General features: G+C 46.0%; 1 protein-coding gene across 1 annotated transcript in view; it reads left to right on the plus strand.

Annotated features, from left to right (window-relative positions):
• Window positions 1-14679, plus strand: part of SMOC1 (SPARC related modular calcium binding 1) — a 143780-nt gene that overhangs the window by 91500 nt on the left and 37601 nt on the right. The window contains exon 5 of the mRNA XM_058567226.1: window positions 871-918. Coding sequence (XP_058423209.1) covers window positions 871-918 — 48 coding nt within the window. The remainder of the gene's footprint in view (window positions 1-870; window positions 919-14679) is intronic.

The raw sequence follows: 14679 nt of genomic DNA on the forward strand, positions 1-14679 counted from the left end.
CATTTAAAGCAAACAAATGCACTAGAAACAAGTCATGCCAGGTAATAGAATTGAATTCTCACAAAACTAGTATATGAATAAGGGGTATGATATAGACTGAGAAAATATGGATTCTTTCTTTTCTTTTGTTGGTGGGACCTCCACAGATGCCCTTCTGGATGAGCTGGCCTTGCCCTGCGTGTGTGGGTTTGGGCTTCATGGAGAAGACAGGTGCCTTAGGGTCAGGACCATAGGATGGGTGCCCATGGCATCCCAGCATATGCAGGGCAAAGTGTTTGGTCCAACACACGCACTACCCCCTCCTTGAGGAACAGGCTGCATCTAGAAAATTGTTTCCATGCCTCAGACTATTTTGGCCCATTCAGTACAATTGGGCCAACAATTTTCTACTTAATGCAGATGGAAAATCACCGATTTCCTGCCCTAACCAGCAAGGGATGTCAATTCATTGCATTTGCAGTAAGAGGGGGTTTCTCTTCGGTTGGCCCTACTGAGTAGATATGGCTCAGAACATGGAGTTGGTGGGAAGTAGGGGAGATGGGTAGTGGAGGTGAGGGGCACTTCTTGGAATGTTCAACAAGGGAGTTATGTGGATGTGGAATTTTGTAGAAATCTGGTGAAGACTATTGCCTGGAACCTGGAAATCATGGTTCTTCTCAACAGTGCTGTGCTATCAGTGACATTGATGTTAAACAAACCCCACTCGACATGTATGTATGTACTAACTTTGTATATAACGTCCCTAGATGTGTATGCAATATATATACACAGAGCCATATGCTCACAATATCAGGCTTTGCCAACTCTTTGAAAGAAACCAAGCTCAATGCATTCTGAACATCTCTGTTTTTGTTTCCCTTCCCACCCAAGGTTCAGTCACCGACAAGCCCCTGAGCCAGGGTAACTCAGGAAGGAAAGGTGAGTAGAGTTTTACGCTTTATCTAAATGTTTGCTTCTAAAGCCAGTCCACGCAGGAGTTCTTAGACAAGATGGAAGGAGCCTGGGGTGAGAGTTACAATGCCCTGCGGGAAATCTCCATTTGTATTCTGTTTTTCCTCCCCAAAGCACCAGAGGTAAGTAAGGCTCAGACAGTGGTGAGGACCTCGCTCCCAGAATTTCTGAGGGAGGTGAGCGAGTGCAGTGCACAGAGCAGACAGGAACCCTGAAAATCTTGGTTCTTGGGAGTTTCAGTCAATCAGCTACCAATGTCGCCAGCATTAAACCAAAAAGGATTATGAAAGTAGGCGTGCCCAAGTCTGCCCTGGCTGTCTTATGTGGAAACCCATTTGAACATTTTTTTCCTCACTGATTCTCCTTAATAATTGTTCTAGCACATCCAGATTCTCTTCACTAAGACTAGGATGGCTTCATAGGCTTGTGACCTGTGCAGTTGTTGTCTTGAAACTCTTAATTTTTGCCTTTGAACTTGTATTTTGTAAGTCAAGTCTGATGGGACGGTGAAGCATGAGCAGAAGAAACATGTGCAATATGCGTCTCCACTGCCCATCCTTGTTGCCCCATTTGCATATAGCTTTTGTGATGCATGCTATGGGGCTTCCATAGTATGCTAAAAATTTTAATTTTTCTTTACCTAAAACAACATTATAGAAAATTGAAAAACACTGTGACAAGTCAAGAGAGAGACTATGGAAGAGAAAATAAAACTTTATATTTTAGTGCCCCTAATGGCGCTTTTTTCCTATTTTTTGAACAAAGGGCTTTGTATTTTCATTTTGCACTGGGCCCTACAAATTACGTAGCAATTAAAGCATTTGTCTGAATGCTGTTTAGTGGAGCAGCCAACGTGAGGTCCCTGGATATGCTGACCATCATTTCCAGGATGAAAGACAGTTTGAGGCTTAAGATTCACTGCTACTTACCTCCAGGACGACATACACACAGAGAGCTGGTAGTTGCATGGAAAACAAGTATCAATTTCACTGCACATGTAAGTACTCCAGAACCCCCATTTTGGGCTCTCAGGTAAAACCCAGGCAGGAAACCTTGGCTAAGTTTGAGGCTTCCCACCTGAATCTGGGTCTTCGGAACTTCATGCTCACGAGTTTACGTGGAGAGTTGGGCCTGCTGGGGATCTGTGTGAGGTGCACAGGCTTGTCCTACCCACGCAGTCTCAGGGAGACCAAGGCATAGCCCTGGACCCTGCTTCCATGGGACAGGAAGAGGAGGCAAACTCACCCTGCCTGAATGCAGGAGATGAGAGCCCGGAGAACCTGCTGCCCCTAAATGCAGGTGCTCCAAGAAGACGTGGAAGTGGAGCATGGTGATACCACCACCTGCTAGAAAACATGGACCAATGGACCAGACGAGCTGCTCCCCTTCTGTGGGCAGGAATGAGTAAATGGATAAAAAGAAGGGAGCAAGTGCCTTTCCAGGTCCTTCCCAGAACAAAAGATGGTTCCCTTCTAGATGGGAAAGTGGGAGAGGGGCCTGAACGATTCTTTTTGCAACGACCTGAAATCATCAACACTGTGAATGGCGTGTATATATCTACAGTTTATGGGGGTTGGAAAAGGGAGCTGCCTGCAGTTTTGCTTGTTGCAACTTCAGGAACATCACCTTTATTCCTGGGCATGACGTCTTGATGGTAGAAAAAAAAAATTGGCAGTCGTGCAAAACTGACCACCTAGATTTCAAAGGGAACTGAGTGCCATGATGCTGAATAAACCATCCGCACCAAGAAAGGCCAACCATAGGATTTTGGTTCTTAAATGACACAGAGAAGTACTTTCCAGGTTGATGAGGCTCTGCACTCTACGGATGACAATAAGAAACAGACCTATGGTCACTCTTGGGCTCTCAGGGATCCAGCTAGAAGAGGGCAGGGGAATCTGATTCCTCCGGGGGTGGTGCAGGGAACAGGGGGGTAGAGTGTGAAGCCTCATCTCAGAGATAAGTCACTTGGTTTCCCGCTCTTTGCTCCTCTACCTCGAATGGGTTCCTCCTTCCCAGATGGTTCTGCGGAGGCTTCCTCTTTGGTGCAAAGGCCTGGGGAGGATGCTAGGGCCCACTTGCTCCTGGAAACTTGACTTCTGCCCAGTGGGTTCTCTTTCCTTCTGCTCTGGAGGATCAACATAGGAGCTGATCTCTTTGTCTGCTGTGGGCAGTGCAGTGAAAAGCAGGTTTAGTTCAACCACCTGTAGGAAGGGCCTGAAGCCACACCTGTCTGGGAAGCTGGGGTTTGAATGGGGACAGGGTGCAAGAGGGCATTCATAATATCCTGTGTCAGCCCGCCGAGGTCCCTCTTTCAGCTGCCACTTAAGAATGGAATGTGCTCCAGAGGGCAGCAGGTGGGAAGACACAAAGGCCCCTTGTCTGAGCCTGTGCCCACATGTGGGGTCTCCTAGAAGGCATCTCCCTAGAGCTGGAGCTCGCAGCCTAGACCTGCCGCTGAGAGATGCTAGGACTGCACCCTTGTGCAGGGTGAGGGGTATGGCGAGAAAGGAGGCAAGGCCAGGGGTCTGGTGTGTGAGTGGTGGGGGGCGGCAGGGGAGGAGCAGACCCAACCTTTTCTTTTCCCATTCTCTTGCCTTTTTGAACATACTCCATGGACAGGACTTGGAGGGATCGGTTCTCTCTGCCTGGAGGGAATGAAAAGGCGTATTGTGAGAGAGGAGGAGTCTGGTTGCCAGCCAGGAATTCGTCCTCCGAAGGAGAGGAGAAAGGCAGAGCAAAAGGAGGCTGGGGGAGAAGGCCCAGAGAGATAGCAGGAGGAAGGGAGGAGGGAGAGAGGCCAGGAGGTAGTGGTAGCAGGTCACAGCCGTCTGGCCCAGGACGGGAGGCCTGGGTTGCTGCGGCTCCTGGGTCCACAGGTGTGGGGCCCGAGGGGAGACGTGGGCGAAGGAGGGCGGGAAGTGCTGTTATCTTACCCAGATGCATGTCCTCCGGGAGGGGAGGAGGGTCAGAACTTCAGACTATTTACTTAATCCCTTGGAATGTCCTTTCCTCGCTCTGTTCTTTGGGCCCCTTGTGTTTCACGGACTCCTTTATGGGCACATGTGTGGTAATTAACACGTGCAGTGTAGGTCCCAGGCCATGTGTTTGAGTTTCAAATATCCATTGATCTGGGGTGCTCCCATCCTGGCTGCCCCTCCCTTTCTTCTCCTTTGGGCCTCCTCGCCCTTGAAGGGAGATGGAAGGGGGGTGTGTGTGTGTTTGGGGGTGGGGGGGCACACGTGTATCCGCATGAGTTTTATTGATGCGACAGAGCAGCGTCTTAGGCTCTGACAATCTGCTGCTAAACAGTCAGAGGCTGCAGAAGCTGAGATAGAGATGAATTTTTGGTTTCAAGTGAAGTAGTCCAAAGGAAAGTGGCTGGGAAGCAAAATGTGTTTAGAGACCATGAATTTACCTGGAGCGCCTTTTCCTGGCCCACCAAGGCTTGTGGATTTTCCTGAGGTGCCTCTTTTCGGGGTCTTCATGCTAATGAATGTGGAAATTTGGGGAGCCTCCAGGATAACCGAGCACAAAGTCGGGGACTGATCCTGGGCGGCATTAATTGTGAGGTGCAGGAGGGAAGTTCTCAGCGTCCGGTGGGGTGAGTGGGGGTGCAGCATGATTAAATAAGAGAACAGGAGAGCACTTGTAAAATGATTTGTGGCAGTTCCCTGGGAGCTTTTTTTCCTGAGTGGCCCGGACCTTAGAGATCCCAGGGTGATGCTTTGATAAATGGCAAGTGAAAGTTCAGGGTCATCAGGAATTTTCTGCAGTTTGCTTTTCTCCTACTTGCAAGAGGTCTGGGAGTTAGCTGGTTAAGAAAGTAAGAGAAAAATAAAAACATTAGCAGGCTCTGCTTACATTTTCTGCATGGGCTTCTGTAGTTGTCAAGCCAGTCTTGGAGAGGGGCAGAACTTCCAAAACCCAACCTACCTTTCCTTTGCAGACTTTCTTTATCTCCTACTGGCTGCTCCACAGTATGTGCTCCAAGTAACGAGTGAGCCACACTTATTTCTCCAAGGTCTCTCTGTGTCTCTATTTTTAGAATTTCTCATGGACCCTGGTCTATAGGTTGGTGCCAACTTGGAGACCTTCTCACTCAAGTGATGGATTAAACAGCACCCTCTTTCAGGGCTAAGGGATGTGCTTAGGGTAGGGGTGATGGATGGCAGGCATCCCAGATGAAGGGGACTGTGTGGCTTCCAGCCTCAGCCCTCTTGGGGGTTAGCACACCTGAAGGAGGTTGGCTTCGTTGCCCCAAGCCGGAATGAGGTGTGCAAGGCTGCTGTCTCAGATCATTCTATGCCTGGAAGGTCATTTCTGCTCACATGACTTTAACCTCTTCCCAGCTGCCTCTTTTTTCTCCTCCAGCACTGAAGGGGAGGCTGGATCAGTAGTTGATCTGTCAGCATTGCCATCAGATGGCAAAAGTCTGGTTATTTACTGGCCTGGGCTGGATTTGAATGGAGATGGGCAGCTGATGACCTCTGTGAGTTGGCCTCTGCTCACATTGGTTTTCCCTATGGAGAAGCATTCATTCTGATGCTGTGCCTGCTGAAACAGAACTGTGCTTAAGCAGTTCCAAGCGCATGAGAGGCAGCTCTTTTGCTCTCTGCACTGCATGGTGCTGCTGCTCTCTGGTGCTCTGAGCCACCCTGACCAAGCCCGGCATCTCAGTAGACCAGCTTTGAGGGTTCAGTTGCAGAAGAGGTGTGCATGAGTGTGCTTGAGTGCTCATGCATGCACCATGTCTCCCTCCTTCCCCCAGTTAACTGCTCCCCCAGCTTGGCTCCATCTACTCAACCCCCTGCCCTCCATCTCAGACCCTAATCTAGGGTCTCTGAAAGAACGTTTATGCAGGGAGGATACCAAACTAAGAGTTTGAATCCCTACCATATCTCCATTTCCAAGGACCAGAGAGGAAATGGGGTTTAGGGATCTGGAAAAGCCTCCTGGTCATGGATTCTTAGGAGTCCCTGGTGTTATTAGTAACCACTGGTGTTTCATACTTGGTTCTTTTATTCAACAAATATTTGTTGAGAACTTACTAAGTGCCAGGCTCATTATAGTCATCGAGGATCTGGCAATGAGTAGACAATAACACCCCTGGGCTCCCCTCCTGGAGTTCACATTCTAATGTTTCTTAGCCTCTTATTATGGAGGTTATCTTCAGGTGGAGGTAAGCCTCCCAGGGGAGCACAGACTGATAGCTGCTGGGAAGCTGTCACTTCTTCAGGGGAGGGAAGGCAGGTGGCTTCTCCAGACAGCCCCGCTGGTAGCTCCCATGGCCCGAGCTTGTAAAGAAAGACCCTTGGACGAGGCTGCCTGGGCTGAGCATGGTCCACCGGCAAGTTTGTGATGCCTCTGCCTGGTTCCTTTGTGGGGCCCCTGAAGTCCAGGCGAGACAGCTCAGAGCTTGGCAGGCCACTGCGAATGTGTTCATTTGCTCACTGTTCCTTGATTGAGTGAGTTCAGTTCCAGGTGTGGCAAAGCAACCTGGAGGGAGGCAGGGATTTCAGCATGTGGGTGGAAAGGCCTCAGGGCCACATCTGAACCCCCCTTCTCCAGCTCTGAGCACCGTGTAGCTCCTGTGGTAAAGGCTGAGAAATTGTTGCTCTCAGGTCGCATTGTACCGATTCTGTGCTTGCTGAAAGAAATCTGTGACATTCAAGGGCTGCTTATTCTAACATCTATTTGGAAAGGCCATGGAAGTAGAATAGTTAAAACAATTTTTAAAAAGAAAAATAAAGTGAGAGGTATCACTTTATTTGCTTTCTTTTAGGCAAAGAGATCTTTAATGTTTTACTCCCCCCCGACCCTTTATGAATTTTCAATCCAAAGCTTCCCTTTATTCCTCTGAACAAATACTGTTACTCCCTCTTTTAAAAAAATGTTTATTTCATTTTCTTTTTTTTTTAAATTATTTTTTTTTGGTGAGGAAGATTGGCCCTGAGCTATCTGTGCCAGCATTCCTCTATTTTGTATGTGGGTCGCCACTACAGCATGGCTTGATGAGTGATGTAGGTCTGCACCCGGGATCTGAACCTCTAAACCCAGGCTGCCAAAGTGGAGTGGGCTGAACTAAACCATTACACCCCTGGGCTGGGCCCAGTGATTGATTTTTTTTAGAGCAATTTTAGGTTCACAACAAAATTAAGAGGAAGTTACAGAGACTTCCCATATACCTCCTGCCCCCACACATGCACAGCCTCCCCGTTCATCAACATCTCACCAGAGTGGTACATTTGTTACAATTAGTGAATCTACACTAACACATCATTATCACCCAAAGTCCATAGTTTACGTTAGGGTTCACTTTTGGTGGTGTACATTCTATGGGAATGGACAAATGTATAATGACGTGTCCACCATTATGGTATCATACAGTATATTTTCACTGTCCTAAAAATCCTCTGTGCTCTGCCTATTTATCCCTTCCTACAGCCCCCCACCCCCACCAACCCCTGGCAACCACTGATCTTTTTACTGTCTCCACAATTTTGCCTTTTTCAGAATGTCACAGAGTTGAAATCAGAATACTCTGATTTTAAGACTTATAATGCTACAGTAATCAAGACAGTGTGGCTTTGGCCAAGGGATAGACATGTACATCAGTGGAACAGAATAGAGAACCCAGAAGTAGGCCTACATAACATGGTAAACTGATTTTTGACAAAGGTGCAAAAGCAATTCAGTGGAGGAAGGACAGTCCTTTCAACAAATGGTGTTGTAGCAAGTGGACATCCATAGGAAAAAACAAAAACCCAAAAACCCTCAACCTAAACCTTACACCTTAAATACAAAATTAATTCAAAATGGATCTTGGACTTAAATGTAAAATGTAAAGCTATTAAAACTTTTAGAAGAAAACATAGGTGAAAATCTTCAGAACTATAGCTAGGTGAACCTAGAGCTTTGGTGTCTAGAACACCAAACACATGTAAAAAGTAAAAAAAATTGATAAGTTGGACTTAATCAAAATTAAAAACTTGCTCTGCGAAAGATCCTGTTAAGAGAATGAGAAAACTATAGACTGAGAGAAAAATACTTACAAACCACATATCTGACATAGGACTTATATCTAGAACATATAGAGAACTCTCAAAAACTCAACAGTTGAAAAACAATTCAATTTAAAAATGGACAAAATACACGAATGGACATTTCACCAAATCAATATGCAGAGGGCAAATAAACACACAAAAAGATGTTGAACATCCTTGGTCATAAAGAAATGCAAGTTAAGACCATGATAAGATATCACTACACACCTATTAGAAGAGCTAAAATAAAAAATAGTGACAATACCAAATGCTGGTGAGGCTGCAGAGAAACTGGATCTTTCATACATTTTTGGTAAGAATGTAAAACGATACAGCCACTCTGGAAAATATTTTGGAACTTTCTTGAAAAACTAAACCACTTAGGGCCAGCGCCGGTGGCCTAGTGGTTAAGTTCGGCATGCTCTGCTTCAGCAGCCCAGGTTCGGATCCCGGGCGCAGACCTACACCACTCATCTGTTAGCGTCCATGCTGTGGTGGCAGCTAACATAAAAAGAAAAAAAGAAGAGGATTGGCAATGCATGTTAGCTCAGGGCAAATATTCCTCAGCAAAAAAAAAAAAAAAAAAACCCAAAAAACTAAACCACTAAATATATGCTTACTAGCCATTGCACTCCCAAGCATTTATTCCAGAGAAATGAAAACTTATGTCCACACAAAAACCTGTACGTGGATGATCACAGCAGCTTTACCTGTAATAGCCAAAGATGGAAACAACTCAAATGTGCTTCAGTGGGTGAAACAAACTGTGGTGCATCCATCCCATTGAATACTACTCAGCAATAAAAAGGAACAAACTGTTGATATGTGCGACAACTTGGATGGATCTCAAGGGCATTATGCAAAGTGAAAAAAGCCAACCTCAAAGGCCGTATACTGCATGATTCCATTTATATAGCATTCTAGAAATGATAAAATTATAGAGATGGAGAAAGGATTAGTGGTTGCCAGGGGTGAAGGATGGGGTGGAGGAGGGAAAGTGTGATTATAGAGGGATAGCATGAGGGAGATCTTTGTGGTGGTAGAATAATTCTGTATTTTGATTGTAGTGGTGGTTACATGAATCTGCACATGGATAAAATTGCATAGAACTCCCCCCCACGCACACACAGATGAGTACATGTAAAACTGGCGGAATGTGAATAAGGTCCGTGGATTATGCCAATATCAGTTTCCTGATTTTAATATTGTATGATAATGATGTTACCTAAATAATTATAGGTTCCCTATACAATTATGTTAACTATAAGGATGTTACTATTGGGGGAAACTGTATGAAGGGTACATGGGACCTCTCTGTACTATTTTTGCAACGTCCTGTGAATCTGTAATCATCTCAAAATAAAGAGTTAAAAACAATTAGTACAGGGGCCGGCCTGGTGGCATAGTCGTTAAATTCGTGTGCTCCGTTTTGGCTGCCTGGGGTTCGCAGGTTCAGATCCTAGGCACAGACCTATGCACCGCTTATCAAGCCATGCTGTGGTGGCATCCCACATATAATGTAGACGAAGTTGGGCACAGATGTTAGTCCAGCAAAAAGAGGAGGATTGGCAGCGGATGTTAGCTCAGGGCTGATCTTCCTCACCAAGAAAAAAAAAAAATTAGCGTGGTCTTCTATGTGAACCCAGCCCTGAAGTGACTCTGCTGCTGCTGGTGCCTCTTCCTTCTCCTCCTTCCCCTTCTCCTTCCCCTCCTCCTCCTCCTCTCCTTCCTCCTCCCCATATTCCTCCTCCTCCTCCCCCACCTCTTCCTCCTCCCTTTCCTCCATCTCCTCATCCTCCTCCTCCTCTCCCCTTCCCCCTCCCCCCTCCCCACTTCGCCTCCTCCCCTCTTCCCTCTCCTCCTCCTCCTCTTCTTCCATCTCTGGTCTGCCTTTTTCACCAGCCTCGTATTTTTGCTCTTATTCAGGGGAATGTGGAGCTTGCGGATGTGGGGAACTGCTTGCAAAAAACGGCTTTAAGCTTGTTTTCACTTCTTTTGGGAGGGAGTGTGCAGGTGGGTAGACGGAATGTAAAACGCTGATCTCTTGTCCTGAAAAGGACCTGATGTGCCCAGACAAGTTCTGTTCTCAAAAGTCGGAATTGGGACAGCTCACAGTACGTCTCTGAGCCTTGTTGATCATGGGACATGTATCTCAGGAAATAGTGAGGTTGACTAACATTCCATCCTCCTCCTGGTGTGGTTTGGGCCAGGTTCTTAAGGGACTTTTGCAAACAGTCTCCCTATGATGCCCGGAATAAGTCATCTTGATTTCCACACTGGGTCCCTGAGGCACATGCTGGGGGGGATGGTGGCTCTGGAATAAATGTGGTCCCTTCAAAAGCAAGAACCTTCCAGCAGTTCTACCAGGCTGAAGTTTATCTCCATGTCTTTGTACAAGATGGCCAATGGCAGCCTAAATGAGTACAAGAGGGAGGGTGACCAGTGACAGACGTGGTTTTGGCAGAGCCCAAGAATCAAAGAGGACTTGGGATCACTGAGAGACCTTCCGAATCTCAGGATGGGGGTGGTGGTTTCTTTTTTCCTCATTCTCCAAGGCTCCTCAGTCTCGGAGACCCCAAGAGAGGCCGTTAATACAGATTCCTCCTCTGGCTCTTTTGACACATTTGCTTTTGAAGGACCTGGAAGAGAAAGCTCTTTGTATGTGGTCAGAATAAACTCATTGTACACCCAAACAATTAACTCCTCAATGGACTTGCCAGCCCCTTGAAAGGCCCGGCCCTGCTTCCCTGGACTTCTTGGGCTCTATTCAGTCCCTTAAGCACACCAATGTTTTTGGGGTTTTGTTTTGTTTTGTTTGTTATTCTGAAAAGTCTTTCCCTGAGAATAGTCAGAGCGGATCAACATTGTCCTCAGCCCAGCATTTATCTCCACTCGCCAGCGAATGTCAATCAGGAATCAAAAAGCCAAACAGAGGCGGCTTTGAATGGTGTCATCGGGGGTCGAAGTGACTTCCAGCTGTCTGTGCGTGGGCCAGGCCTTCTCGCAGGGCAAGGAATTGTGCTGTCACACAAACCCACTGTCTGTATAGGCTCGCAGAGCCGGTGCGGGGGCTGCGACTTTCTGGGGCTGCACCTGCAAGGACGAGGCATGGTTGGGGGTTAGGGAATCTTGGAAGGCCAGATGCCATGGCTCTGGGGCTGGGCAGTTTCCAAAGCTGCTCAATGCCTCTGGGGCCTTGAGCAAATCACGTTCTTGCACAGAGACTCAATCTGTTTTTATCTGCCTGGCGACTTCCTCTGCCCTGGCCTGTGGTGAGAATAGATGAGGAAAGCCACTTGCCAGAAACTGTGAGTGTTGCAAATGTGCTATTACTGTTGTTATTGTTGATCTTGACATCATCCTTGAGAAATTCTCTCAGATTTGCTATATTTATTTTTTTTAAGCTTTCCAAATTTACTTTTTTTTCCCGGTAAGAAAGATGATAATCTTTGAAATGGCTTTATTCAGTGTTCTATCATCTTCTCCTTGGTCTAAAAGAGTATTATGGTATTAAAGAGAAATGAAATCTTACTATTTGAGGTCCAAAAGAATCACCAAGGATAAACACCAGGTATCAAATCATCATGTGCATGTATGTTAACTGAGATTCAGATGTATTTTTCTTTAAAATATATGGAAGTCTTCAACCCAAATTAAGGATCACTCAAATAATCTAACTGCTGTGCCTGATGATTTATCTGTGACAGCTTTGACACTACCCCCTCTTTTGTTTTAACAGCTTTATTGAAGTATAGTTGCATACCATAAAATTTACCCACTGTAAATGTACAATTCAACGAATTTAGTACAGTTATTGAGTTGTGCAACCATTACCAGAGAATGTTTCCGTCAGCCCAAAAAGAAACCTTGTACCCATTTACAGTTATACCCCACTCCCTCCTCTAGTCCTTGCAACCGTGGATCTGCTTTCTGTCTCTACAGATTTGCTTTACTAGGCTTTTCATATAAATGGAATGATACAATACATAGTATTTGCACAGGCGTCTTTCATTTAGTATAATGTTTTTGAGGTTCATCTATCTTGTCATAGGTTTTAGTAATTTTCCTTTTAATTGCTGAATAATATTCCATTATATGGGTGTATCACAGTTTGTTTATCTATTCACCAGTTGACAAACGCTTGGGTTGTTTCCAGTTTGAGGCTATTGTGAATAATGCTGCTATGAATATTTGTGTACATGTCTTTGGGTGGACATGTTTTTCTTTTTCTTGGATAGATTCCCAGGAGGGGAATTTCTGGTTTATGTTTATTTCTAAGTTTATGTTTAACTTTTTAAAGACATTGCCAAACTCTTTTCCAAAGTGGCTACCCAATTTTGCATTCCCACCAGCAATGAACAAGGGTTTCCATTTCCCCACATCCTTGTCAACGCTTGGTATTTTCTATTTTTAAAGTTTTAGCCATTCTAGGAGGTGTGTAGTGGTATCTCTTTGTGGTTCTAATTTGCATTTTCCTAGCAATTAATGATGTTGAGCATCTTTTTATGTATTTATTACCCATCCATGCATCTTCTTTGGTGAGACGTCTTTCAAAATATTTTGCCCGTTTTAAAATCAGGTTGTTTGTCTTCTTACTGAGTTGTAAAGTTTACTTAATTTTTTAATTTAAAACTTTGATAGGATTTTAATTTTCAAATCCAATTTTAAAAGTAAGCAGTTAGATAAGACGGTTTAGCACTCATGGTATTATATCTCTTTAAGAGGCCTTTCAAGTTTTTTACACCTACACAGCGGTTCTGAGGCCGGGGAGGCAGGCAGCCTTCATTTTTAGAAGAGAAGATATTACTACCAAGAGAAGAAAAGTGAGGGGTTCAAGTTATGCAGCTTATTGGATGTAAAAGTGGGATCTGGAGTGTGACCCCACTGGAGACTGGGAGGCTGGGGGCACATGTGGAAGCTTTTCTCTTTCCCCAGGGCCCTGTGTGGGGCCTGGTACTGCCCCAAGGCTTGCCAGGAAGCAGAACTGATGTGGACCTTGGACGCAGGCCTCGGACCTGTGTTTGGTAGAAGGGCGCGCTTGTTTGCTGGATTGGAAGCCAGGTGCCCAGGTGCCCGGAGATGATGGTCAGAGGGTCCTGTTGGCTTTGGCTTGGCTTCCATCCTCTGGGCATGCTGGATTTCACAGGTGGCTCTCCTGGCAGCAGGGCACCTTGTCTTTTCTCACTTCATAAAGATTGACATCTGGGGCCTCCATTCTGGCAGTGCAGCTGTATCTCTTCACCCTCGGTGACCCTACCCTGCAGGAAGATTCACTCCCTGCACGTGGCTTCATGCTCTGTGGGCTTCTGGGCCTGCATCTGGGCAATCGTGGAGGTCCTCGACCTGCAGAAGTGCAAAACTTCCCCGGGAGACTGGAAACCCTCCTTGCTCTCCTTGAGCAACGGACTGTCTTTGCAACCGCTGGAGCAGATGGGCCATCCCAGACTCTCATCTGGATGATGGGAGAAATAAACAGAAGGTTTTCTGTTATCTTGCTCCAGAGAGAGATGGAGCTCTTGGAATATGGGGGGATTTTAATTGAATATTAAAATATTGCATAAGCCCTTTTGCACTTGGCTTCTCACCGTTGTCCCTCTGGGAATGTTTGATTTCTCACTTTTTCTTTGTTACCATTAAGACTCCTAAAATGAAGCCACCCTGTGTGGAGAGGCTGAGCACACTGTGCTGGGCTATTTAGACTGAACTCTGCATCCGGCAGGAGCAACCAAATGTACATTGCAGCTGCCAAAAGACTTTATTCAGTGGTTCGTTGAATTCAACGGAAAGAGGTGTTAATAGAGTCAGGGGAAGTGATGCTATTAAAAAAATGACATTGTGTAGCTCTGTTCCGTGTTTATTCTCACTCAATGACTTCCAGCTCAAACTTAGAGTCTGGCGTCAAAACGTGCCTGTTTGGGGCTCCAGTTTGAGGCGAATAAGATAGCCAGCATGGTTACTCTTCTCTTCCTACTACGTCTCATTCCTTGGGGTGATTGTCAGGTAGTTCGGGATGGCCTTGGCCCCTGTGGGAGTTGGGTCTTGGTGTCAGCCCAGGAGAATAATAGCAGGGTCAGGTGTCAACAGCTGTCAGATTGCTGGTCTCAGCCTCCAGCAGGGGCTAGGGTCTCCATAGCTCTCGCATCTTAAGATCCCAAGGGTGAGGTGTTGGCACAAAAAAGGGATCAGGACTCTGTGTTCTTTCTCCCTCCCCCGATAAGATGTGGGGAAGTCGGCCAAAGGTTCTGGGAGCTCCGAATGGTGGAGGGTTGTTATTATTGATGATCTGACTGGCGTCGCAGAGACTATCCGAGAACTCGCATTCTTCATAAATAGTTAATGCTTGGAGAATATAGCCTTCAGTTCTAAAAGACCTCTAGAGGTCTTGGGAAGAGAGGGGTGGTGTAATCATCAAACTGTCTCAGACCACAGAGCTCTCCTTCCCTCTCTTGCTGAGGGAGAAAACAGAAATCTCTAAACTATGCATTCTCATTGGGGGCAAAGATACCTGCTCCCAGCTTTCACCAGTGAGGCAAAAATTGGTTCTTGGGGGGCAAAAGAACCCTTGCTCTTTTTACATATAAAGCACAGATATACATACAGTACATAAAGAGATATACAGTGTATCTGTGTTATTACAGTTTCATTAGGAAGGTGATTAGGAAAACAAAGTCTAAAAATGCCC

This window comes from Diceros bicornis, chromosome 24, assembly GCF_020826845.1.
Source record: "Diceros bicornis minor isolate mBicDic1 chromosome 24, mDicBic1.mat.cur, whole genome shotgun sequence".
Taxonomy (NCBI): Eukaryota; Metazoa; Chordata; class Mammalia; order Perissodactyla; family Rhinocerotidae; genus Diceros; species Diceros bicornis.